This window comes from Anarhichas minor, unplaced genomic scaffold (genome assembly GCF_050575085.1).
Source record: "Anarhichas minor isolate MPS153535 unplaced genomic scaffold, ASM5057508v1 ptg000017l, whole genome shotgun sequence".
In the NCBI taxonomy this organism is placed as follows: Eukaryota; Metazoa; Chordata; class Actinopteri; order Perciformes; family Anarhichadidae; genus Anarhichas; species Anarhichas minor.
Genome location: NW_027466463.1, coordinates 16,434,459 through 16,460,185, shown reverse-complemented (window position 1 = coordinate 16,460,185; position 25,727 = coordinate 16,434,459). Strand labels below are relative to the sequence as shown.

The window sequence follows — 25,727 nt, the reverse complement described above, 5'->3', positions numbered from 1 at the left end:
TTTTTAGTGTATCGCCTCCTTGAATTTTAAACAGGCAGCATCGAGCCAGCTGACTGTGTCGTCACTTTCCCTCGACGGTCGCAACAGGAAGACCTTTTTGCCGTGTGATTTGTGTTGTGGACGAAAACTTTTTCCCGTCCTTCAGCAGGAAAATGTACTACAAATTCAGCGGTGTTACCCAGAAACTGACGGGGTCTGCTCCCGCGGCCGCCTACAACCCTCAGGTGAGACAGAGAAGCGGCGTATTAGTGAGAGACCGAGTCGGTAACCGTCGAGGATGACCTTCATACTTCCTGTCTTATTACACGGCAGTTAGCGCTTAACGTTATCTGAAATTTAATTAAGAGGGTGTTATGTGTTAAGACACCTGTACGTTGTAAAACAAACCATTAAGACGCAGTGCCCTTTTCAGAAAATGTCAATCCTTTTATTTTATTTTCACACCTTATTGCAGAACCTTTATTTTGAAAGGTTATGTGGATCCGGCCTTTACAGCCAATTTTAATGGCCGCTCAAAGCATCTGCCAGATGTGACCTTTATTATCACTTCTCTGTTCTTTACACAGCCTCCTAGTTGTTCTTCTGTGGTTGTGAATTAAGCTGCATTCAAGCTCTCCTGTGTCAGTTTGAAAGTCACATTATCCAACATTTAAGTTGTTTTGGTTAGAAGAAAAAAGAGCCTGTGACATAAATATTGTCATTAGAATGTAACTAAAGTGCAGAATAATTTTTTTCAATCTCCTTTCCATTTGAATTATTATCGCTTTGGCATCTTGCACAACACAGCACATTCCCCATGAGATGCAACAACAACTCAAAGGTGGTTTAATGCTTAGAGATGATCTCCTGCTGTGAACACTTTTAGGTATAAGCTTTCTCTTAAACGGCACATAAAACCGACCTTTCAGTGCCTCTCTGCATTTTCATATGTCAGATTTAATTTCCCCGCTGTTCCCTGTCTGCCTACACACACACTTACGGGACAATTGGGTCTCCCGGTCATTTTCAAACCCAAGGTGGGTGAGAAGCTTCCTCCAAATGATGTAAAGGATGATTTCTCGTGACTCATACAGCAAAATAGCTTCGGTACCGATCGAACCATCTAGAATTTTAAGATTTCTTGGTGGAATGATCACGGCCGATGAAGTGTGTTAAAAAGGCCAAAATAATATTGCTTTATCGTTTACTGATGTAAAGCCTACTGCCCCTAAATGCTTAAAATAGGTTAATAAATTAAGAGGGAAAATTCCATGTATGCATGTAACGATTAGAATAAAGTGTTGTATTGTTGTTAAGTTTAGGCAGCAGCATTGAGCTTTATGGACTTTTTTATACTTACATGAATTCCCTTTGACTTGTATGGGTCTTTTATGTGATTTATTACTGTCAAATAATCCTAAACCTCAACAAAGTCTGAACACAAATACATTTTTAGATTCAGTTTGGCTTCCACTTTCCAAGGATGTAATTATTTCCTAATGCCAGCTGCGGCTAAATGCCCATAAATCTGCTTAAAAATTACAAAAAAAGGTGCTTTTCACACATGTACTAATGATAACGAATAGATGCATTATTGTGTTTTTTTTTGTGGTTTAGGGGCTTAGGCCAAGTGTGCCGGCAGAGTCCCCCGCCATGGTGTTTGCCACACCCACCAAGCTGGTGTCAGAGGCGGGGTCCACGGTGGAGTACTTGGGAACAAACAGGGTTCCGGACCTCCAGAGGCTATTCCAGGTAACATCCACACTTATGCATATCCAACATTACAGACTGAAATAGAACTCTGACAAGCACGTCCTCAGAGTGAAGGTTCATGAGCAGCTAAAGTGGTCACACTTCATCAGTCAAAGCCTTGGAGGTTTTTTTTAGCTTCAGGCGGTGGCTGGTGTTTATTTCACTCTGTTCTTAATGGCGCCTTCCTTCAGTATTCATCACAGGAGAGTCAGTGGGGGAATAGCTGAAGTCGGTCAGAGCAATCACTTCAAACACATGGAAATCACAGTACTGATGCAATCATCCTTTTCACTATGAAAATGTCTGTGGAGAAAAAGCATACTTCACACAGATGATATTCAAGCTAGTGTGTTATGAAGCAAAGGAAAAAGAGATAAATAGTTAAAGGAAAATGGTGCTTTGACCCAAATACAAAATGTTTAGGCCTATATGAAACAGAAAATTGCAGAGGATACTCTTCACTCTCTATCACATCTTCATTATTGTATTATTTCATATTGTCCTTTATTTCTCCTGCTCCGACTCTCCCTTGCCTCATGTTTCGTCTCCTCCCAGACGTCAGACGGTATCCCCATTCATCTGAAGCGCGGCATCCCCGACAGGCTCCTGTACCGCACCACCATGGCTCTCACTGTAGGGGGCGCTCTCTACTGTCTGGTGGCTCTTTACTTTGCAGCCCAGCCCAACAAAAAGTGACCAACGCAAAACCCACGAACTTTCTGGAATTGACCCAACATTCCCAGCCTCCATCTGCCCTCGCCATGCCACCTCTCGGGACTCAAATGGCTGTTAGGGGAATTAGTTAGGGAACACTCAATGATAACAATAACAACGTCTGTCTTCTCTGTAAATCAAATGTCTAAGTTAATAAATTCTATGGGGAAACAAAGGTAATACAGGCTTATTTTTCCTTATTTGTCTTCAACATTATGTCAGTGAAAAAACACTAACAGACAGATGCACACGGGCTGCATGTATGAAACTGAACTGGGTAGAGAGCTGTTCTTACAAATGCCAAAACGGAAGCGGAGACGTAAAGCTCACGGCCTTCAACGGGCGTGCAGTGATGAGCATGATGGAGACACTGCTTCTGGAACATAGCTGCTGCTCACTTGGCCTAACTACGGTCTCGTACAGTATGTGTGTGGGCTTGGGTGTGATGTCAGATGCTTCTGGACGAGTTCGGAGGGGGTTTGTTTCAGACAGACATGTTGGCAGCCCCACATCAAGCTGCTCAAACACTGACGATAATCTCAGTCTCTGCATTTTTCCCTCCTGCCTTCGTGTGTATGTTTTCTAGTTTATATTCGGCTCAAAGCCATAATCACCTGTTCTAATGCAGTAAGCTGTTACACCTCGATGTGCCCGATGCCTTAGCCACACAAACCATAACAGCCACCTCGCTCTGTTGATCTGGTGTGTATTGTATGTCTCATACGTCTACTTGGCTTCTGTGCGTTTGTATTGATTGCACAGTGAGGTGGAAGGGTCACATGACGCTCGGCGGCTGAACGCTCACAAGAGGTGGCCTCCGCTGATTTGACTGATTGGTGCGGTCCTCGCGGAGAGGCCGACCACTTGTAATCATCAAGTAACACACGCGTAGGTTGCACAAAGTGTGTACATGTTGCACAAAGCGTGTACATGTTGCGTGGCACACACAAAATGTACAGATTTTACAAAAATAATCAAACTGATCGTTACTAAAATGAACGGATGGCGACGCAAAATGTTTATTTATTAAGCTATGGCACATTAATCTGTCAATAAGAATCCACTCTGGACCTCCCTTTGTCATGGCATCAATACTTCACACCCCGAGGAAAACCTTATGATGGATAATTGATGACAACACATGAATAATTTGACCTTCTGCTAGGAAAATAATGAGTATGGTTAATAAATAAAGACCTAATTTGAAGAGTGTCTTACTCCAAAACATCCTACAAAGCAAAGAAGCAGGACACGGTGCAGATACAACGCTTACATGTAGGTATATGTTCCAGCTAGCTTATAGGTTAAAACACAGCGGTTCCTTACTATCTAGATAGTAAGAAAGAAATAACGTTTGAGTAATTGCTGAATTAACAGCAGGAGAATAAGCAATACATATTCACAAAGGGGGTTAACCGTGACCTGTTCATTGCTTATTCCGCAACATTCTCTCAGAGTTAACTGCTCTTGATTTTTGTGCAACTGTCTGGTTGGCATCAAATATGAAACAATGTGAAACCGAGACCCGTCTAACACAGTGACTCCCAACCGCATACACCGTTAGATCCTCAAGCTGAGGCTTTTCTTTACTCGTGACCCTCATGTCACTGAATGAGTCGATAAATGAAGCACTTCAACAAAAGAATGACGTTCCCTTCTGAGGTGGTTTCATTTATATAGTTGTTAGAGGCCAGAAGAGCTGCAGGCATCTAGTATTCCACAATAAAACATACAGGACATATGTATTTTTTGTTCCCTGTTATAAAAAATAAGATGTCCATGTTCATTAAAATGAGTTTAGACCGTTAAGCTAATTAGCACTTAACACGAAGTAGCCTACAGCTGAGGCTGTTGAATGTCATTATTTTTGTGCTTGTTTGAATATACAGCGAAGTATTTGACATTTGACATGAATTACAATATCGGCAAGATGATGGCGCAAGAGGAAATGTCAGAGGATCGCCAACAATGTTTACTGTTCATACCGTGGGGGGGAAACGTGGTGGACCTCACTATGTGCTCACATTTACTTGTCATGAGATGCACCTAATATCTTGTTTTGATAATAAACTTCATACCTGCCTTTCATCATGAACATGAAACCTTAAATCCACCCCTCCATCCTTCCCTCATCCTTCTTGCATCACGACAACCCACTTCAGTCACAATGGATCCTTTTGTTTTCTCTCCTACCTGACAGGAGAGACCCGATAGCTCTGCAATAACATGTTTACCATTCATAACCCAGCACTCCAACTGTTAATGAGGAGAGGGGACACACACACACACACACACACACACACACACACAGGAAACTGGGGGAAAGGGAGAGACAAAACACAGGAAGCAAGTGGTGTGTGAGGAGGGGGTGGATGAGTGTGAGGAGAAGGTTGTTATGTGGAGGATGGGTGTGACATGTCGGGTTAATGCAATCCCTCTTCACAGCCATTCTCCTCAGCAGTACCGGATGAGTATACGATGAAACCTATATTTCCTAAATCCTATATTTTGTGAACGTCAAAGGTCTGTAGTTTGTTCACAAAGTTATATTTGACTACAATGTTAGGAGACTGTAAGGTATTAGGCTGCTGCACCCAGACAGCAGTGAGAAAATGAGTCTCAGGGACTAGAGTGCCTCTGCATCAAGATGAGAAAATGTCATAAAGTATGTGTAAAAAAGCAGAAAAATTATTTCCTCAAGAGGGGCACGGATGCGAAAACGAAATGTTGAAGAAACCAATGTGATCAGTGTTGAGGCACACTGATCACATTGGTGTATTACTACTTTTTGTCTTTTATTCTAGGAAAATCACTTTCTATTTTGGTTTAGTACTCTGGCTTTTGGGTGGAGTCAGAATGAAAAATTAGTTTGAAAATAGGTATTTTTTTCCAATTTCCAATATAATGTTATGAATAAATAAAGACGTTTTGTTTTCTCTGTTTTGGGGTTCTCCGTGCACCGTGGAGGAATGCAAAAAAAGGTTTTCTTCACGAATTCATGGTAACACAGTGTGAGTCAGGAGACTGAACCTAACAGTTAATTTGCAAGATGTAAAACCAAGATGGTAGCTAAAGAAGCTGCAGAGCTGGGTGTTGTGTTCCCTGCAGCCTGAGCAATATGTTTGCACGGTTATTTGATTCAATGCTCCCCCGAAAGAATATTGATCATCCAGGTTTAATTTGGGGTGCTACACCACAGAGAGCAGAGGATGCGTCTTAATTCAAAATATATCACTCTGCAGAAACACAACAGCTCTGCCGTGCCTTCAACAACAGCCTTGCAGGAAAGGCTGGGGAGAGAAGAGGGCTGGAGGAGTGACAAATTACCTCTCCTCACAAAGCCCGAGAACAAACAATAAATAAATAAAGTTCTCTGAGATTCAACAGGGAGGGTGTTTTGTGAAGCAGTAGCTTTTTGTGTCGGGAGCGAACGGCCTTCTCCTTGTCTCGCAGATGAAAGCACCGCTCGCAGAGTCGAGCATTCGAACAAAGCAACTCCATACAGATGTCTGTCCTCCCAATAAATCGATTTAGAACAGCCCATATAGAACAAAAAAAACGAATTACAACAAAAATCACTAGATGTGACATGCCCAGTGTGATGACACACCCCACAGGCCGGCTGGAGATGAAATCAGTGACACCCTTTGCTCTCCGGGGGCCCTCTGGAGAAGGTGTTGGAGAAAAAGACCGGAGAACAAGGATAATGGATGTAACAGTCGGAGGAACAAGGTGTGCTGATTGGTGTCATAAGTGCACGTGGGCTTCTCACTCTCCCTATATAGGTTTTGAAAATGCGTTTTTTTCCCTCTTTTCTCCTTCTTCAGGCAATTTTTCTCAGCCTTTCCCCAGCAACTAACCTTATGTAACAGTTCAAACACAGCGTGAATGGACAGATGCCCCCCGCTCTGTGCAGAACCATGTCTACCAATCCCACTCACACTGCAAATTATATGTTTTCCTGCACGTAATTACGTGAGTGGATTTGTATTACAAACATCTGTCTGCAAACAACATCCCTCATTTACTTCATAGTTTGACACGGCGATGCAGAAAATGCAAGCTTCATTGTGGTTTCCAGGCGAGAATAAGAGATGCGAGCGGCATGAAAGGAGGAAAATGAATGTCCCTAAAATGAAAGTGAATCGATACGGTGGCCTGAGGATGTGAAAAGCTGGAATGAGAAGGAGAGGGAGGAGGGAGTTGAAATAGAGTTGGAGCGAGATTAATGGCTGTTTAAAAAGGAACAGTATTCATCAGTAGTCAGCTTGCAGGTGAAGAACGGCTACAGTGTGTGTGTGTGTGTGTCAGGATGGAAGTACACGCTGCAGCGAGTTTACACTTTGTCTTTAACGTTCTAATTTTCCGTCACGACTCTTTCAATAAATGACCACCCAACTATAATACTGATTACTTTGCCAATGAGAGTGAGGCTTGATTTCTTCTCTTCATTTAAACGCACGCGCACGCACGCGCACGCGCACGCACACACACACACACACACACACACACACACACACACACACACACACACACACACACACACACACACACACACACACACACACACACACACACACACACACACACACACACACACACACACACACACACACACACACACACACACGCGTGGTGATGCAACAGCACCACCTACAGGTTCAAGCATTTTTGGATTCAATCACTCCAACGACTGATGTTGAGAACATTTCCAACCTTTTAATCAAAAAAATCCAATAAAGAAGTATTGCTTCATTCATGTCAAAAAAAACCTTCAGGAACATATTCAGCCTCCATGCGTACATCTCGCTCTTAACCGTCTCGTGTTATTACAAAGTCCTCTTTTACAGGCAGCAACAGGAGAGAATGCTCCCAATAAATAACCGGTACAAAGTTAAAGGAATACGAGCAGGAATACGAGAAATACCCTCGCGGTCACAAACAGAAACGCACACGTCTGTCTGTCACTTGCACTTGTACGTGAGGTGTTTGCGATGGTAGTGGATCCACGCGGGAGCTGCAACAAGGCCGGTCAGGAAGCCGATCGTAGCGCCCAGACTGCAGGAAACAGGCCAAACCTACAAGAAGCAAGAAGAGCGAGTCTGATCGTTGCACTGATAGATCAAGAGGAGCTGAGCTGTTAGAAAACGTCATCCTTTTTTCCCTATAAGCATGTTTCCACTTGTAATGTTTTATCTAAAGAGGAACTTCGCCCCCTGCTGGCCGTTTTATAAATCAGTGGTTTCAAACATTTATGACTCATGACCCCTTAAAGAAGCTATTTGGCACATTGTAAAATCATCAACTGTAGACTATACTATCCTCTTGTCTAATATCTCAGTGCTTAAGAAAGCTATCGAATCATTCCCTCTTTATTTCTGTCACACTACAGTATTGCCAGCTGATATTTTGTGTTCGGAGTCCACGGTTTTATTTTTCGGTGACACTTTTGTGAACAAAACTTTCCCACAAACGGTGCGGAACAAGCCGCCTTGTATAAAAAGTTTAGGGGCATCAATTATGCCAACGATGGAATCTCATAAACGTGCACCTCCTCATGAACAGGTGGCATTCATGAAGCTGATAGGAATATAAAAAATTGCTCTTGCACGACGTCCAGTTTTAGGATGAAGAACCGACAGAATAAATTCTGTCTATGTGAGGGTGTTACTGTGTGCTGACCTGCCAAGGCCTGTCCCAGTCCAGAGGTATAGGAAAGGCTCCCACCCAGGCTCCTACCAAAGTGCAGGCCACTGTAATCTGTAGACAGGTGTCCCACACAGACATAGCTCTGGAGACGGAGACAGAGCGAAGCAACGACACGTTAGTATATGCAATTTAGAGACTCGAGATAAGCACATGAAAGAGGAGGTTTTAGGCTCACCCGTGCCGGCTGAATACTCGTATCCAGGCCTGGACATTAGGGCCGTGGACACAGAGACACCTCAGTGTGGTTAAAGAGGTCAGCAGCACAGCTAGGGAGAAAGTCTCCAAGGCGGATCTGAAACACATAGAGAGATTTAGTGACACGAACAGAACCTGTGTCGATACAACGAAGCAAAGAAGAAAACAGGTATTTTTAGGAGTGAATAATTACAGAGTTTGAAGCTTAATGCACAGAGACAAAATGAAAATCTGTGGCATGTCTTTAAAGTAATCTAACAGACGGTGTGCAAAGACTCTATTTGGTTATGTGCGTGATACATTTCAAGTTGCGTTACCTACTTGCATCTGTTTTACATCATTCTCTACACACGTGAGCGTCAGCAGATACTCACTCAATCATCGGCGCTCCATAGAGAACAACCACAGTGTGGAAGAACAGGCACGACAGGAAGAAGTACAGACAGGAACGAAACAACCGAGACAGCTGCAGAAGGAAGTGGGGGGGAAAGGAAAAAGTTCAGATAACTTCTAAGTCAAAGAGTAAAAGTCTTTGTTTCCCTGGTATACATGTTTTCTTGTCTGTTTTATTCTATTTTAGCTTATTTGTATCTTCTACTTTTATCTTTTACATCAAATGAATGTGTATTTTTAGATTGCCTCATGTTTCTTTTCTTAATGCCTTTATGTTCTATGTGAAGCACTTTGAATGGTCTTGTATTTATTTAAAGGTACCATACAAATAAACCTGTCTTGAGGCCCTTTAGAGAGGGCCTGGCCCCTAGAAGTCATGAACTACAGAACTAAACCTAAACCAGCTAAAACATTAAATGCTACTTTAATGCATCGGTATTTGCAATATCAGCTACTGCAGTCAGTACGTTTACTTTGCATACTTTAAGTACATTCATGCATGTCTCTGTAGTTGTACTTGAATACAACAGTCACAATGAGAGTACGTCGGAGCACCTTGTATCCCACTGTGTGCTTCTTGGTGGGCGGCGTGATGCCGAGCAGCCAGAAGACGGCGACACTGACCGCGGTGACCGCACCGGACACCGAGTAGAGCCACAGCAGGTGAGTGCCGTACACCGAGAAGCCGCGCACGAGCGCCGCAGGTAGAACGGTGGCCATGAACACCGAGGCGGCGATGATGGCGTGAGTGGACGCCATGGCTCTGATTTCATGGCCCCACATGATGAAGCACGTGACTATCTACAACAGGAGAATAAAACGTAGAAGGCAAAATTCAAATGAAGTGCTCATAAATGTTAATTCAGCAACGGATGCACAGAGGAGGTTTAATCCATGGCTGAGTTTCTTCACCTGCCTTCCGTAAACATGGAGTAACAAAGACTTCCGCTTGGACTTCACAATAAAAGTCCAATAGTATCATTCATAAAATAAAACTACTTTTAGAGAGCTGACCTAATTGCATTCTTTCTTTATCATGAATGTGATATTTTCCCACAGTAATTGCTGTCTCAAATATTGTTAAATACCATGGATGTAACCCTCGCAGGAGCAATTGCCACCTTCAGTGGACTTTTATTCTGAAGAAACCTTACGAGCAAACAGGAAGTATTATTTTGTAGGTCAACCAGAGAAGAAGAAGAAAAAAAGAGAGAAAATCTCTCTCTTTTTTTAATTATTATTGTGTATTGTTAACTTTAATATAATGGCCCATACTTTTAAATGGATATTCATCACCTACACCTACCACTCTTTAACGTGAGTGACGTCGTACTGGATTTTCTGTGACGGACGGTAGTATCAGCCAATTAAATTTGAGATCGTCACAGCTTTGACCAATCAGCCTGTTGCAAGAAGGAAAGACGAAGAAACGACCGGAAGTTTACAAACATTGACCGAGCAAGCTAAGAGTTAGCTAACGTTTAGATTTTATTTTGACCAACCGCTGAAAAGCATCGATTTAAAACAAACACAGAGGAAACATGGTTTGTGAAAAGTGTACGTATCGCCCTGTTAAGATCTATCTTTAAATCGAACCTATTTGTTGTGCTTTTAGCGCAGTATTTACATCCTTTGAAAGCTAACTTGCTAGCTAACTGTTGTCATTGCTGTTGTTGTTTTGGTCCATGTTTTGGCCCGTTAGACGTGGTATTTTCTCTACAAATTGTGTGTCACTCCTTATTTCAGGCGAGAAGAAGCTCGGTAAAGTCATCACACCCGACACCTGGAAGGATGGAGCACGGAATACAACAGGTAAACAGAGCACACAGATTCAGTGATCACGTGTTTTTGTCTGTTACTATGTTTATTTATGCAAGTGCACAAGAAAGAAATTAGTTTTTACTTATTAAACTCTCAAAAATATACTTTACAATGTTGCATGCACATAAAACAGGAGCGAGTGTCTTTAATCTGTAAACCGTAATTACAGAAATAAACCTGCTTATGTTTTGTTTAATTGTTCAGATTTCCATTGGCTTTTAATTCCCATTGCAAGTTCCCAGAGCCCACTGTGACATCTTGAAATAGCTGATTTTATCCGATCAGTCCAGTACCCCTGACCCCCAGCTTGAGAACATCTGTCTTAGATGATGATGGTTAGTTGAGTTCTTTCTGCTTCTTTCACTTTCAGAGGGTGGTGGGCGAAAGCTAAATGAAAACAAGATCCTGACTTCTAAGAAAGCCAGGTGAGTAGCTCGCTAAAGTCTGACTTCCACCATTTTCTCTGTTTTTATTTCCAGGAAGTCACACAAAATTATTTTTATTGACTCACTCTAATTGTTACACATTAACATTTATCATAGTCATTTATTCCCTTAACCTCGTATTGGTGCATCTCTAGTTATGTGTCTGTAATGCATCTCCCTCTCTCAGGTTTGACCCATACAGCAAGACGGGCTTTGCTACCTGCAGGATCTGCAAGAGCTCAGTTCATCAGTCTGGATCACACTACTGTCAGGGCTGTGCATACAAGAAAGGTATAAACTCACTCACACTGGACTTTATACTGTAAAGATACAAAATTGACAACCTTAGCATGCATTTAAAAATGGATCTAATAACTTGTTTTGCTCTGAAGTGAAGAAGCATAAGCCCGTAAATGGTCCTTTCCATGCTCCATAATACAAAAAGTGAAGCACCTGCCCCCGATATTGCTTTTCCCTCTAAACAGATTTTTTTTTATATTGATTTTCTTTCTTTCCTCTTTTTTTCTGTCTTTAGGAATCTGCGCGATGTGTGGAAGGAAAGTTTTGGACACCAAAAACTACAAACAGACATCTGTGTGACAGCGTGACGATCAATGAACAGTTCCACGAGTGAAGTGAGAATGAGATGGATGTTTATGTTTGTCATCAATCCACAATGTCCTGCTGTAGCTCTTTTGTGTTATTCTTCCCACCTTTGTGAAAGAGAGAGACTTGCAGCTGGCTTTGCCCTCTTATTACAGAATATCACATAATGCCACTGGAGTTATTACAGTGGCCGTACACAGGGAAGCACTGTTGTATCCAAATACACCACCAGTCATCACCTGTTTCAAGTCCAGGCTTCTAGATTTTTTTGTACATTTTAAATGCAATACTTAGGCTTTAATTCTTTGCTGTTATACAAAGTTATTTTCTCTATGTAATATATCAAGTGTTTCATTTTTTAGTGAATTAAACCATTTAATATGAAGGACATGTGACAGGATTCTTTTTTTACCTCCGCCTGATGCCATAAAGGGTACAATTTTAGCCTCTTACGCACAACATACTCGTATCTGTCCTGTATGCTGGTAATAATTGCTTTACGCTTACATAATCGTATTTGGAAACTGCTCGCTGTGCTGTCAGGTGTGCCCCCCCCCCCTCCTCCATTGCTGTCAGAGATAAAGGTTATAGTTCACAGGTTGTCTGATGACAGACTCCTCCTTTGATATCCAAAGGCCTTGCTCTCCCTCAGGCCTTCAGCCACATGTGCGCACACTTGTTTTTATGTCTCATTATTGATTTATGTTGTTGTACCACTGCATAAAAAACGCCATCCGTCTCTAGCTAATACAGGTAATATACAGTAGGTAATGTTGGGATGTAGCTAACGAGTCGGAAAAACCTTCCTAAGGAAATTATTTAAAATAAAGTGTACTTTGGTTACGAGTGACTTCAACTGGTTGTATAATTATATGGATCCTTTAGTTTGCTTGTCTTATCACTGCCCTTTTGCTCCTGTTATTCTGTGTCGTGGGGCGTTCAGGGACATCATACTATCCCAGTTTATAGCCGTTACACAGCCATCCCTAGAGCCCTCATGTTTAATCAATTTAATGTTCTCACTTACACGCTACATACTCAAAAATCTATTATTAGTATGGAGTATAAAAAGTAGGTGTCTTTTGTAATGTCATTAATGAAACAAACATAATGCACTGAACAGTTTTCTTGGCTGTTATCGCTTATGAACAAAGGACATTCACATTTTTTTGAAATCCTTTTATTTTAGCAAAGAATCTTCCAAATACATGCGACAGATATAATCATTTGCATCTCAGAAACGTCATACATTACAAAGACTTTATAAATGACACATAGTTAATTAAATTATTAAAATCCGTGGATTGTAAGTACAATGATAAAGTCAGGGAAGGTGTGAGAGATCCACTTTGCAAAACCACCAATGACATTCCTATTTTAAAAAAGTGAAAATCTTCAGTATTGACATGTTCCAACATCAGGTTTCATACTTAATAACAACACAATTGCAATATAAGACATTAAATGTAAAATATCTACCAAAGGCACCAAGAATGGGAGTCTTATATTTCCTATAAAGTTCATAGTGATGGATTTCTGCAGCTGGACTGAAATCTATCAGGTCAGTGAAGTGAGCTCCAGAGTTTGCTTGGATCCTGCATCAAACAGCAGCTTTATGTTTCCTGCTATTGGTTTGTATGTGTTCTTAAAAGTCAGATGCAGATCTACTGTTACTCTGGAGCTTTGCGTGTGCTACAGAGGCCCTGGAAGGACTGACATTCGTTAGTTCTGTGACAGAGACAGGAACTCCTCCCTGGTTTTGGGGTCCTCCATGTAAACTCCCAACATGACGCTCGTCACTGTGCGGCTGTTCATCTTCTGGACACCACGCATGACCATACACATGTGCCTGCAAACACACACAAATGGCACATCAGATGTGCAGCTGCAGCATTTGACGTGTTTTGAGGAAAGTCGTCCGAGGAAAGCGGGGAATGTTGAAATGAGGGAATATGCATGTACCGGCAGTCTCATTATTGAACGCTGACCTTTTCAAATTTGCCCGTGTGGTAGTAGGGCAGCTTTAAATTATACCAATGATGATGATGAAATTGTGATGTGTACTTACGCTGCTTCAATAACCACAGCTACACCTTTTGGCTCCAGAGCCTCTGATATTCCCGTGGCAATCTGCTTGGTTAGACGCTCCTGAACTGAAAGAGACAAAACATTGGAGCATATGTGAACATGATGAAGCCAGATTGCATTCAAGTTCTTGGGTAAACTAGAAGAAAAGGGCTGTTGATTATATGCACATTCGGTTATTTATTTGGTCGCTTACCTTGAAGCCGCCGACTGAAGATCTCCACAATCCTGCAGAAAGCAGAGCACAAGCACATTGAAGAGGAAGGATTAAAGATCAGGCATAATAATGATTCATCTTTTGACAAACAGTCCCTGACTCTCGGCCTGTACTCTGTCCATCCAAATGTACAGACCCTTCACCTGTGAATGATTCACCCCATACAGCTTTGTGATGCAAGACCCAACAACAGCAACAAAAAAACTCTGACTCTGTTACTGTTATTCTGGGTTCGTATGTTCAGAGATGGTGTGATATTTTAGGAAAGGGAGAAAGAAGGAGACAGACAGAGAGGCTGTGATAATAACTGGTGATTCCCACAGGTCTGAGGGGATTTTCTCATGGCTCGAGAGCGGATAGAGTTCAGACTGCGAGTGTGCTTGATGAGGGGACTAGATGATGGCCACTGGGCTTAGACTTAATCCTACAGGTCAATGCGCTGAAATAACAGAAGAACGCAGCCAACCGGCACCAACACCAGACACACACACAGCAACATTTGCAGCGGCAGGGTTATGTGTGTGTGTGCGTTACCTTGCCAGCTTGCTCAGTCCGACCACTTTTTTGTTGGGAATATATCCGATGTGAACCTGGAGAGACAGCAGGTGTCGCATAATTAGAGCAAAGAATGGTGAATATTATCAATTCAAATGCTCACCGTACAACACTTAGACACACATTTATTATCAAATGTTCATAACGTTTAGAAACACACACACACTTTAATGATGATTTAATATTTGCTTTCGGCCCAGAAACACTTCACATGCACAAGCCCCCCCCCCCCCCCCCCCCCTCACACACATACACCCCCACCACACACACACACACACATGGCCTTACCTTGCCAAAAAAGGGAACCAGGTGATGTTCACACAGTGAAAACACATCTATGTTCTTCACAATCACCATCTCATCGTGGTCTTCGTCAAATATGGCGTTGTTTAAGATGTCTGGGGGGTTACAAACACACATATGCACGCTCAAAGAAATATCATCTACTTACAGTCAATGATTCACTTGATAAATGTTGGAAAAGAGATGAACCTGTTTACTCACCCTCGATGTTCTCGTGGTAGCCCTTGGTGAGGAACTGCATGGCCTTGGCTGCGCGCAGCGGCGTGCGCAGCAGCCCCTGCCGGCTCGTGTCCTCCCCGAGCTCCTGGATTATGCTGGTGTAGGCGGCCTCCAGCGCAGGTAAGCGGGACTTGTCCTCGTCCTCTTTGCGGGACGTCTCGTGCTTGCGGTGCACGGCGGACTTCTTGGTGTCGATGATGAGGTCGTTGAAGCTGTTGTTGCACTGGAACTCCTCCACGGTGTCGTTGACCTTTCCGTTGCTGTGGCTGTTCATGTCGGAGGTTTTTTGTGGGTTTTTCTTTTTTTTTCTAGCTCTGGAAGAAGAGAAGGAGTGATGAGAGGAGTCCTGGAGCTGAGATACACTGCAGGTCTGGAGAGTTCAACTACTCTTGGTCCCGGTGCTCACCGCGTTTATAAAGCCTAAACCCGGTGCCTCGTGCGCATCATTTGTCAAGTTGCCGCCTACGTCAAAAGATTTATTTTCGTCAGCAGATTAAATGTCATCACAGAGCCCCCCCCCCCCCTCTCCCAACCCATGCAGGGTTGGGAGAGTTTTGTTCATCACTTGAGTTTTGTTCATCACTTGACACACAGACTGTATTATTGTCCGTCTCCAGTCATTCGTTCTGATTATCTCCCTTTACTAGAAAATACACAGACCTCTCTCTTCCTGCAGGCTCGTGACTTTGTAATTTACTGCAGTTTGTTGATGTGCTCAGTGCCATGCAGGTAGATTGAACATTTTCAAATTGTGGCCGCAGCCACAAAACATTATGTACATCACACTTTCCCAGAACCATAAGGTGACAAATGTCTTTGTTTGTCTGACCAACAGTTGAAACTCCAAACCAAAAGGTATTACACAAACAGTGAACAGCAGCAAATCCTCAATTCTGGAAAAGCCAGAAAATCAATGCATTCAATGTACTCACAGCTAAATACAAAACAAGGTAAAAACCCCTGACATTTAGTATTATGTACATATAACTGAAGGAGATACATATATGTACATATATACACACAGTATATATATATACACACACACACACACACACACATATACATATATACAGTTGCACTCAAAATTGTTCAACCCCCATTGCAAATTCGGTTTATTGGCAAAATGTACAAACTTTCAGCTGTTTTCAATAAACAACTCAAACAAGGACAATTTAGATAGCTCAACACAACTAATACTACAACTGGTTTCTCCTAATTCAAAAGGTAGCGTCTGTGCCTTACAAAAAGGAGGGGCTATGACATGTGGCACAACTGATGGCACAGATGTCATATATTTCTATTTAACAGACAGGGTGTGTGTGTGGAGAGAGCAAGAGAGAGAGAAATATGAAGGCCTTTATATATTTTATTGTGTATATAAGTACGATACAAATAAAGAGTGACATGTATATATGGTTGAGTGAGGAACATTTAACATTTGTAGAGTCCTGATTATTCCAGCTGTGTCATGCCTCTTTTATGTCGCGGCAGCTATAAAGACTTCTGGAAAGAATAAACTGGTGTTTCCTCTCTCTCAGCTCCTCCATAAGCCTCCTCGCTCCTCATCTCCTCGAGGTGCATCTAAGCGATTAGAAGATCCTCGGAGGGGCAAATATTTCTAGGTCAAGCGAGGAAAGATGATGCGAGGACACGAGGAAGACTAACTTATCATATTGAAAAGCATCCATGGTTCCTGTGCTTTCCCTGCCTTGACAAGTCAAAATGCCTGCCGTGTCCACTGCTCAGTTAAAACCCTTCTACACAGAGACATAACTTGTTTGCATGTAGCCATTCAAAACATTTCATTTAAAAGGACACTACTGTTTAAATTCCTGACTTCACCTCTCCCCTCTGGTAATATCAAAAATGAAAAAGGTAGAAAGCAATGGGTGCTGCTTTTGGAGTGCACAGGTTTGGGATAATACTGAAAGCCAAAAGTTGTCTGTGAGCCACAAATGTCAACCTGCTGGTGGCGCTAGAAGAACAGTCAGGGTAGACCGATCACCAAAGGTCATAAGATTCATCCTCTGGGGACCATGACTGTACAAAATGTTATGGCAATCCATCCAGTCGTTGTTTTAATATTTCAATCTGGGCCAAAGTGATGGACCAGCCGACAGACAGACACTAAAGTGATAAAAAAAAAGTTACTATAAGTCGGGGCAGGATGAAGGGAGATTAAATGCTGGCTGAATAAATCTGAAACAAACTGTCTGTGTTGGTGAGTTAATGACTTTTTACTGAGGAGAATCAAGTTATCACAGCAAACAAGGACAACGTGCTGCTCGGCTCATGACGACCTTTAGCTCCGGCGTGTCTGTTGATGCCTCAGAGCTCCTCTTGCATGTGGTGTGCGATTACTATGGTGATTTACCGCTCACAAATTGGTGCAAAGGAAAGTTTAAAGCCACATCCTGGAAAACAAAACATCCTGGAAAACAACAAACACAAGAAAAACTCCACTTACTGGCATTTGGAACAAGAAACACTGGTCAAACTGGATCCGTTGCTCAGTATGGTTCAGCCATACTGATCCTGATCAGCCAGTCAGGTCTCAGTCCTCACAGCATTGTAACACAAAACATTTGCCTTCAGACAATGTAATCACTTTTACCACATTACATTTTATGACTTATGCTATTTCTGCCAGGTTTGAGGTCTGCCAGAACACTTTGCAAAACCTAAACAGGAGTGGTTTTTGGTGGTTTGCCATGTAAATGATAATAGTGCAGTACAGCCTGTTGTGTTGTCATTTTGACAAACGAACAATAGAGTATGATCACTTGTCATGGAAACACATTGATTGTGCTGTTGCTGATGATATTAGTCATGCGCTTTCTTGGAAACTCGATGGCAGCATGTGTTTTCACAGATCCGGGAAAAGGGGAGCTGATATTCTCACATGCAGGCATGCAATTAACCTTTATGTTCTACCCTTCAATCAACAGTTCCCACTGTGTCCTGGACTTTCCCCTCAGCTGAAGAATTGTATTATTACTTTTTCTTTCTTTCTACATACATTTAAAGTCCTTAAAATATACCCAGCAATCATATAAGTATATGATGCTAAATGCAATGCAACTGATCAATGTTGAAAACTAATCCTTAAAAATCAAATAGCCGCAATTAATGCAATGCATGCCAACATCATATAATGCCAAATTCCCCTTGCACAATCTAATGAAGTAAGACTAAATGATGTGGATGTACTTCATCACACAGTGTTTTTACACTGTGTGTGGGAATATTTGATAATGCATTATTTGTGGTGGTCATCTGTTATTTCAAGGCTGAAGGTTTTTACAGTGCCATTAGTGGTGATTCACCAAAAAGTAGTTTTTGCAACTGCAAATAAACAAAAATGTTGGTTAATTAGATCGCTTTATTTTGTAATTAACTATATTTCAAGGCAGCAGCAGAGCCAAAGCAAGAGCAATTGATGGAAAATTATAATAATTGAACAATCAATTTATAGTATTTTATTTCAAAACTGAAAGATGTTGAGCACATTTCAAATATTCCTATATTATTATTATTATTATCTTTTTCCCCTTCTTCTTACCACTTAGTATTCGGGTTTTTAATGCCATGAATCAACACGCTCTGAAACAGTATTTGGCGCTATGCATCTTTCTTACGTTGCTGGCTGCTTTGCGATCCGCAAATAAACACAGAGAAGAAGAAGAAGAAGAAGAAGAACTTTGTTTCCGGTTTGGCTGCAGCGCGATACCAGCGCGGGAGATTCCGGCATGGCGGTGCAGCCGAAACAGAACCTGTCTCTGGACAGTGCAGCTGAGCATGGCTTTCTCAGCTTCATTTCCTCCATGCCGGAGAAACCGGACACGACTTTCAGAATATTCGACCGTAACGATTACTACACTGTTCACGGAAAGGACGCCATATTCGCGGCGAAGGAAGTTTTCAAGACGAATGGGGTCATCAAATATTTGGGCTCAGGTAATCTCGCCTCTATAGCCGAAGCTTGCAAACTGGCAGCAGCAGGCTGCTTAGAAGCTTAGCTGTAGCTAAGCTAGCTACGAATGCATGCATTAGCTGCTAGTCCTGCTAAGTACTGCATAGCTAGTTTAAATGTAGTCGCACTGACGGGTTGTTTTTTATCATTAACGTGGGCTTGTTGGTCTACAGGGAGTCGCAAGCTGGAGAGCGTGGTGCTGAGCAAGCTGAACTTCGAGGCCTTTGTTAAAGACTTGCTGCTGGTGAAGCAGTACAGAGTAGAGGTGTACAAGAACCACAGCAAGAGCAGCAAGGAGCACGACTGGAAGATCGACTACAAGGTATTGTGTTGGTTGTCGAGGAGTGTCGGTGTGTTTTCTGTCTGTTAAAGACTCCTCTACCATTTAAAATGTAGGTGAGCCATGTTGTTGTCCCTACTTTCTTTGTGCCAGTGCTCCATTATACAATGTGTTCTTAGCAGAGGCCCTGTACTGTATATAAAGTATGCACAAGTCATCATAATTTGAATTGGTCTGATCAGTGTATGGATCTATGCAAACACATTAATGTTAATAGTATGATGAAAGTCAAACATAGTCCCAAAATGTTAAACGGCAGACATGAAACAGCTTAAAACAAGTTATCCGCTGGTCTTTACCATGTCAATTTAAAGGTGATATGTCATTACATTACATTACAGTCATTTAGCAGACGCTTCTATCCAAAGCAACTTACAATTCAGAGTCTATCACATTTCTACACCATAGGCACAGCTACAGGAGCAATTTTGGGGTTAAGTGTCTTGCTCAAGGACACATCGACATGCAACTAGCGGAGCCGGAGTTCGAACCGCCAACCCTCTGATTGAAAGACGGCCCTGCTATCCACTTAGCCACAATCGCCCCCACTGTCAATTTTGTGTTCACAACTTGTTTCTGCTGCCTCCAAGTGGTCAAAATATACCAATAAAATAAAGGCTTGTTTCTCCGTCTCCATCTGTCTGTTGCCTCTCATCCGTCTGGCCCATTTCCTCCACTCTCAGGCCTCTCCAGGAAACTTGACTCAGTTTGAGGAGATCTTGTTCGGTGGTGGAACCGGGGCAGTGGGTTGTGCAGGAGTTGTAGCCGTGCGGTTCGCCACCGGAGCCGACGGACAGCGCGTGGTCGGGGTCGGCTATGTGGACGCAGCCCAGAGGACGATGGGAGTGTGCGAGTTCCCAGACAACGAGATCTTCTCCAACCTGGAGTCCCTTCTGGTCCAAATCAGCCCCAAAGAGTGTCTCTTGGCCCAGGGCGAAGGCAACACCGACGGCAGTAAACTACGGGAGGTATGTGTGTGTTTAGTGGATTGTGTTTCATCAGATGTCGGCATTCTTTAACGGTACAGGCCGAAGTATTGTATGAGTACATTGTGCGATTACGGCGTTAAGAGGACATTGTGGTTATCGTGTGTTTGTTTAGGTGGTGCAGCGCGGCGGCATGCTGATCTCAGACAGGAAGAGGGCGGAGTTCAGTAGCAAGGACATGGTCCAGGATCTCAACAGGCTGCTGAGGGCCAAGAGAGGAGAGACCGTGGCGAGCAACACGCTGCCTGAGCTGGACAAGCAGGTGAGCAAAAAGAAAGAGATCCCCCGACGATTCCACATGGCATCGTACAAACATATAGTCATCATATGAAGAAATGGGTCATTGAGCCTTTTTGTGCCCTCCAGCTGTTTTAAATATGGTGGTTTCATTCACAGGTGGCCATGTCGTGCTTGGCCGCAGTGGTGCGTTTCCTTGAACTGCTCTCTGACGAGTCCAACTTCAACTCCTTCAGTCTCACCCCACTGGACCTGGGTCAGTACATGAGGCTGGACAACGCTGCCGTGAGGGCTCTGAACCTCTTCCAGGTCAGTGACAGGGGGCCTCACACTTTCTCACCAGTCATGCATGTAGTTTTGATTTTATTGGCGTTCCAGGACGGTGTTTACTGAGCCTCTTGTTTTGCTGCTGCTGGCGCATTTTCTATGGTTGTGGATGTCACGGGATCTCTTTTCTAGACGTTCTCGTGATAATGATCGAATAGGCCATGGGAACATGTTAATGATGAATTTAATCCTCCAGGGATCACCCGATGACACCAGCGGAGCTCATTCACTGGCCGGTCTGTTGAACAAGTGCCGTACGCCGCAGGGCCAGCGTCTCGTCAACCAGTGGATCAAACAACCGCTCATGGACAAAACCAAAATAGAAGAAAGGTAATTTTAAATGACGGTAACAAGGTGTGACGTCTGATGTCCTGAGGCATATTTGAATGGATAGTCGCAGAAAATTAAACTGTCAGTTTTAGTAGGCTGCAGCTGTTATTTCAGTGTGTCAGATACATATTTAATCAACAGTTGGGGAGCTAGAAGTATCAAAACACTAGATCGGGACCGCCCTGTTCTTTTGAATAACAGCCTGTGCTGTTATGAATCGTGTGTTTTATTTGAGTAACAGTAGATGCAGTCCAGAGTAGTATTTGTTAGATTGCCATATAATCTGCTATTGAAATTCATTACACTAGGACACATTTTTGAGGACACTTCTGGTGTGTGTGTGTGTGTGTGTGTGTGTGTGTGTGTGTGTGTGTGTGTGTGTGTGTGTGTGTGTGTGTGTGTGTGTGTGTGTGTGTGTGTGTGTGTGTGTGTGTGTGTGTGTGTGTGTGTGTGTGTGTGTGTGTGTGTGTGTGTGTGTAGGCTGGACCTGGTGGAGAGCTTCGTTTGTGACTCTGAGCTCAGGCAGACCTGTCAGGAGGACTTGCTGCGGCGGTTTCCTGATCTTCACCGTCTGGCCAAGAAGTTCCACCGTCACTCTGCGACGCTGCAGGACTGCTTCCGCGTCTACCAGGCTGTGAGCCACGTCCCCGCCCTCGTCTCTGCCCTGGAGAGATACTCAGGTACACACAAACCTGCAGTTGATACTATCTGAACACAACACACGTACAGTAGAGTGCATTCATTCATTGTCCGTACATACTACCTGTTTTGTTTTCTTGTGTGTGTTGTAGGTAGCTACCAGGTTCTGTTGGAGGCGGTGTTCCTCTCTCCTCTCAGAGACCTGCAAACGGACTTTGTTAAGTATCAGGAGATGATTGAAACCACGCTGGACATGAACCAGGTCTTCGCTTTAGTATTTTATCTTCACATGTACAATGTAAGAATACTTGCCTCCGTATTGTTTAACAATTCTACACGTCGTTAACGTGCATTTGTACTTGCATGTTGCGCGTAGATTGACCACCATGAGTTCCTGGTGAAGGCATCGTTCGACCCAGCGCTGAGTGAGCTGAGAGAAAAGATGGACGCTCTGGAGAAGAGCATGCAGGCGGTGCTGAACAGTGCAGCCAGAGAACTGGGTGAATATACACAAGCAAACACGAAGGGATCCAAGTCGATGATTTATTTATCCAACAGATGGACATCTGCGCAAAGAAGTTTGATTCTGTAGTTCAAGGGAGTGACCTCAGGCGTCTGCTGATGAGTTTTTTTAAGATGAGGCGTGACAAAAACGCCAAAGCAATTCAATTACACCATGCGGTCATCATGTGCTGCAGAGACACTGATTGAGTGAAGTCAATGCTAGTCCAATAACTCCAGCGATAACTGTACATGTTGAAGACTTTACTGGCCCCAAAAACTCATTTACTCTAGGGTTACGTCAACATATTAAATAGAAGACCTGGCTTTGTTGAGACCATCTATAGATCTCCTCCGGAATAATGTGGGGTTACTATTTGGGATTTTTTTGGGGGGGCGTGCACTAATTTGGACGTTTGCAACGGTCAAAGCTCCGAAGCATTACCCGGATGATGTTTTGAACTTCGGGCAACTTTGTGTTTCAGGTCTGGACGCTGGTAAGACGGTGAAGCTGGAGTCAAACGCCATGCTGGGTTTTTTCCTGAGAGTCACCTGCAAGGAGGAGAAGAGTCTGAGGAACAACAAGAAATTCACCACGCTGGATGTTCAGAAGAACGGAGTGCGCTTCACAAACAGGTCCGTCTCACTGCGTCACATGCTCCACGTCTGCCTCGGATAGAGGCGCTCTCGCTGTCAGCTGATGCTCTGTCGCGTGTTTACAGTAAGCTGAGCGCTCTGAATGAGGAGTACGCCAAGAACAGAGAGGAGTATGAGGAGGCCCAGAATGCCATTGTGAAAGAGATCATCAACATCGCGTCAGGTGAGGAACGTCATCACATGCTGCTCACTGTCTTCTCAGCATGATTTCAGCAATCGATTTGACAGAATTCAATTATACGTGGAAATGATAATCTCATAATTCCATGGAGTTAGATTTGTGACCTTTTTTTTTAGTAATGATTTCATTCACATTTTCTACTAAACGATGCAGTGCTTTTAACTTCTAAATAGAGTTTGGTCTTGTAGTCACATGATGTTCTTTCATCAGATTTTAGTTGTTTTTTTTAGGAGCCCGCATGTGCTGCAGTCTGAACTCTGTGAACCGGCAGGTTACGTGGATCCTCTCCAGACGCTGAGCGACGTGACGGCTCAGATGGACGCAGTGGCGAGTTTTGCCGTGGCGTCCGTCTCTGCTCCGGTGCCGTACGTTCGGCCCCGGCTGTTGGCGGACGGCTGCAGGCGTATGGAGCTGAAGCAGGCCAGACATCCCTGCATGGAGACGGACGCAGACACCGCCTTCATACCCAACGACATGTCCTTCATCCAGGGAGAGAAGGACTTCTATATTATAACGGGTATGAAGAGATGACTCACTTCCAAAGTAGAGCAATTAGGAGAAAAACATCAAAGTTGAAAGGAGAGTGAAACTCACTATAAAGCTATGAAAGTTAATGCGAGCTGCAGATTTATCACTGAGTGACCCCTTTCACACATTTTCCAATTACTCAGAAGACACAGGGTTCCCACGTGTCCTGAGAAGCAGTTAACCAATTTTCCAGTTGTTTATGGTGGCTCGCTAGCTCGTTTAGCAACGGTGCTCTTTTTACTTCGCTAGCTTTGCCTTTTCAAACACAACGCTGCCTTGTTGAGCTACAATAGATCACACCATGACAGATAACCTTTACGTGCCATAGACTGCATGTCCTTTTAAATCAAGACTTCCACAGAGATGGTGTGATCCAGACAGATTATCTTGGAAAAGGATCTCTGGAGATGCATGGGAGCCCTGGGCAGACCATCTAGAGCTTCCATTGTGCTTTTCACCCAGTCCATTGATTCAGAAATCAGTCCCACAATTGCTCAGTTGTTTTGTGAAAATTGTGTTACCTCAGTCGTCGTCTTTTTAATCAGTAAATGTCCTAAAAAGCACAATCTTCACGTTTTTCAGATGTGAAGTAAACAGAGGAATGCTTAGAAGTTTAGTTCCTCATCTAATTCTTTAGTCGAGTTCCTTTTCTGAAGCAACAACAACAACAACGTTAATCTGTGATGATGAAACTCACGACTCTTCTCCCCTCGTCTGCAGGACCAAATATGGGCGGCAAGTCGACGTTTATCCGTCAGGTCGGTGTGATTGCTCTGATGGCTCAGATTGGCTGCTTTGTGCCGTGCGAGAAAGCGGAGCTTAGCGTGATTGACAGCATCCTGGCCAGGGTGGGAGCGGGAGACAGCCAGGTCAAAGGAGTGTCCACCTTCATGTCCGAGATGCTGGAGACGGCTGCCATCCTGCGGTAAGAACAAGACGTACAAGCTGGTGTAAAACTACAAAAGATGACACACACACAAGTCTTTTCTCATCGCGGGTGTCGTCCCTCCAGCTCGGCCACGGAGAACTCGCTCATCATAATCGACGAGCTCGGCAGAGGCACGTCCACGTACGACGGCTTCGGCCTGGCGTGGGCCATCAGCGAACACATCGCCTCCGAAATCAGCTGCTTCTGTCTGTTTGCCACTCACTTCCACGAGCTGACGGCGCTGGCGGCGCAGCAGCCGACCGTCCACAACCTGCACGTCACGGCCCTGACCTCCCACAACACACTCACCATGCTGTACAGAGTCAAATCAGGTCAGCACGGCACAATAAAGTCACATCTATTTTGTGGAGAGGAGGCAGGTGAACTGACCCAGGCCCCCCTAACTGTGTGTTCAGGTGTGTGCGATCAGAGTTTTGGAATCCACGTTGCCGAGTTGGCGTGCTTCCCGGCGTCGGTGGTGGCCATGGCGAAGGAGAAGGCGGCGGAGCTGGAGGAGTTCCAGGAACCTGCGGGGGAGAAGTCTGAGCAGGAGGAGCCTGAGGCCAAGAGACGACGGACAGACAAACAAGTACCCTGCTCAATATATAGCCATGCATAATTAACCTCATGTGGTCATGCCACAAAAATATCTAGTTTTTCCCACTACAAGAAAAATTTTTCAACTGACCTAAACATACATAGTCATGAGGCCGACTGCTGTTTTCTTTTGTTATTCCCCGTCCTTCAGGTGGGGGAGAACCTGATCCAGGACTTCCTGGAGAAGGCTAAGTCCCTCCCTGCTGACACCATGAGTGAAGAAGAGGTGAAGGCGGCCCTCAAGAAAATGAAGCAGGAGCTCGTCGCCCAAAACAACACGTATATCACAGAGATCCTTTCACGCTGCGTTCCTGCAAAAACAGCTTGATTTTAGACTCGCGTTCGACATGGTGGACACCCGGTTTATGTTGTATAGTTTTTCAATAAAGAATTAATTCTGGATGCGTCTTAGTGTTTTTTGACACCAGATTTCTTCGTAAACACATACTGTTAGCGTTATGTAAACCTGAACTACATCAATACCTCCTGTGGTCCTTCAGCAGCATTTCTGTTTAGTACGACCGGACACT

General features: G+C 43.7%; 5 protein-coding genes across 9 annotated transcripts; 3 read left to right on the top strand and 2 right to left on the bottom strand.

The window, feature by feature from the left end:
* Positions 1-76: 76 nt before the first annotated feature.
* cox7a2l (cytochrome c oxidase subunit 7A2 like) lies at positions 77-2,625 on the top strand. The gene is made up of 3 exons (XM_076093962.1): positions 77-224; positions 1,597-1,731; positions 2,287-2,625. The coding sequence occupies exons 1-3, from the start codon at positions 153-155 to the stop codon at positions 2,425-2,427; spliced, it is 348 nt and encodes a 115-aa protein (XP_075950077.1). The 5' UTR covers positions 77-152; the 3' UTR covers positions 2,428-2,625.
* A 4,517-nt stretch (positions 2,626-7,142) lies between these two features.
* On the bottom strand, positions 7,143-9,658 carry pigf (phosphatidylinositol glycan anchor biosynthesis, class F). The gene is made up of 5 exons (XM_076093961.1): positions 9,298-9,658; positions 8,724-8,815; positions 8,330-8,446; positions 8,128-8,236; positions 7,143-7,523 (listed from the first exon to the last, which is right to left on the bottom strand). Exons 1-5 carry the CDS (start codon positions 9,523-9,525, stop codon positions 7,410-7,412), a joined length of 660 nt encoding a protein of 219 aa, XP_075950076.1. The 5' UTR covers positions 9,526-9,658; the 3' UTR covers positions 7,143-7,409.
* A 487-nt stretch (positions 9,659-10,145) lies between these two features.
* Positions 10,146-11,979, top strand: cript (cysteine-rich PDZ-binding protein). Its single transcript, XM_076093960.1, has 5 exons — positions 10,146-10,299; positions 10,489-10,554; positions 10,934-10,988; positions 11,176-11,279; positions 11,524-11,979. The coding sequence occupies exons 1-5, from the start codon at positions 10,284-10,286 to the stop codon at positions 11,586-11,588; spliced, it is 306 nt and encodes a 101-aa protein (XP_075950075.1). The 5' UTR covers positions 10,146-10,283; the 3' UTR covers positions 11,589-11,979.
* A 779-nt stretch (positions 11,980-12,758) lies between these two features.
* On the bottom strand, positions 12,759-25,626 carry gch2 (GTP cyclohydrolase 2). Of its 4 annotated transcripts, none has more exons than XM_076093956.1 (8): positions 24,370-25,626; positions 21,654-22,007; positions 14,956-15,287; positions 14,740-14,849; positions 14,431-14,486; positions 13,876-13,907; positions 13,663-13,747; positions 12,759-13,443 (listed from the first exon to the last, which is right to left on the bottom strand). In XM_076093956.1, the coding sequence occupies exons 3-8, from the start codon at positions 15,245-15,247 to the stop codon at positions 13,317-13,319; spliced, it is 702 nt and encodes a 233-aa protein (XP_075950071.1). In that variant the 5' UTR covers positions 15,248-15,287; positions 21,654-22,007; positions 24,370-25,626; the 3' UTR covers positions 12,759-13,316. The 4 variants fall into 4 exon arrangements, with proteins under 4 accessions (XP_075950071.1, XP_075950072.1, XP_075950073.1 ...); XM_076093957.1 differs by having other exon boundaries at positions 21,695-22,007; XM_076093958.1 differs by lacking the exons at positions 21,654-22,007; positions 24,370-25,626 and adding an exon at positions 17,441-17,488.
* msh2 (mutS homolog 2 (E. coli)) lies at positions 18,660-25,597 on the top strand. Of its 2 annotated transcripts, XM_076093950.1 has the most exons (16): positions 18,664-18,930; positions 19,120-19,268; positions 19,970-20,254; positions 20,388-20,534; positions 20,669-20,818; positions 21,033-21,166; positions 21,647-21,846; positions 21,958-22,067; positions 22,182-22,305; positions 22,792-22,942; positions 23,029-23,126; positions 23,416-23,661; positions 24,393-24,597; positions 24,685-24,932; positions 25,017-25,189; positions 25,349-25,597. In XM_076093950.1, the coding sequence occupies exons 1-16, from the start codon at positions 18,723-18,725 to the stop codon at positions 25,523-25,525; spliced, it is 2,805 nt and encodes a 934-aa protein (XP_075950065.1). In that variant the 5' UTR covers positions 18,664-18,722; the 3' UTR covers positions 25,526-25,597. The 2 variants fall into 2 exon arrangements, with proteins under 2 accessions (XP_075950066.1, XP_075950065.1); XM_076093951.1 differs by lacking the exons at positions 24,393-24,597; positions 24,685-24,932; positions 25,017-25,189; positions 25,349-25,597 and having other exon boundaries at positions 18,660-18,930; positions 23,375-23,577.
* Positions 25,627-25,727: the final 101 nt, after the last annotated feature.

Excerpts from the sequence above, each read along its gene's own strand:
- cox7a2l (XM_076093962.1), top strand. The coding sequence starts at position 153 with ATGTACTACAAATTCAGCGGTGTTACCCAGAAACTGACGGGGTCTGCT. Across the intron at positions 225-1,596 it reads CGGCCGCCTACAACCCTCAG|GGGCTTAGGCCAAGTGTGCC; the intron begins GTGAGACAGAGA and ends TTTGTGGTTTAG. Across the intron at positions 1,732-2,286 it reads ACCTCCAGAGGCTATTCCAG|ACGTCAGACGGTATCCCCAT; the intron begins GTAACATCCACA and ends GTCTCCTCCCAG.
- pigf (XM_076093961.1), bottom strand. The coding sequence starts at position 9,525 with ATGTGGGGCCATGAAATCAGAGCCATGGCGTCCACTCACGCCATCATC. Across the intron at positions 8,237-8,329 it reads CGAGTATTCAGCCGGCACGG|AGCTATGTCTGTGTGGGACA; the intron begins GTGAGCCTAAAA and ends CTCCGTCTCCAG. Across the intron at positions 7,524-8,127 it reads ACTGGGACAGGCCTTGGCAG|GTTTGGCCTGTTTCCTGCAG; the intron begins GTCAGCACACAG and ends TGCTTCTTGTAG.
- cript (XM_076093960.1), top strand. Across the intron at positions 10,555-10,933 it reads TGGAGCACGGAATACAACAG|AGGGTGGTGGGCGAAAGCTA; the intron begins GTAAACAGAGCA and ends TTTCACTTTCAG. Across the intron at positions 10,989-11,175 it reads CTGACTTCTAAGAAAGCCAG|GTTTGACCCATACAGCAAGA; the intron begins GTGAGTAGCTCG and ends TCCCTCTCTCAG.
- gch2 (XM_076093956.1), bottom strand. The coding sequence starts at position 15,247 with ATGAACAGCCACAGCAACGGAAAGGTCAACGACACCGTGGAGGAGTTC. Across the intron at positions 13,908-14,430 it reads GGACTGAGCAAGCTGGCAAG|GATTGTGGAGATCTTCAGTC; the intron begins GTAACGCACACA and ends TGCTTTCTGCAG. Across the intron at positions 13,748-13,875 it reads CTTCAGTCGGCGGCTTCAAG|TTCAGGAGCGTCTAACCAAG; the intron begins GTAAGCGACCAA and ends TGTCTCTTTCAG.
- msh2 (XM_076093950.1), top strand. The coding sequence starts at position 18,723 with ATGGCGGTGCAGCCGAAACAGAACCTGTCTCTGGACAGTGCAGCTGAG. Across the intron at positions 20,255-20,387 it reads ACGGCAGTAAACTACGGGAG|GTGGTGCAGCGCGGCGGCAT; the intron begins GTATGTGTGTGT and ends GTGTTTGTTTAG. Across the intron at positions 20,535-20,668 it reads TGCCTGAGCTGGACAAGCAG|GTGGCCATGTCGTGCTTGGC; the intron begins GTGAGCAAAAAG and ends TTTCATTCACAG.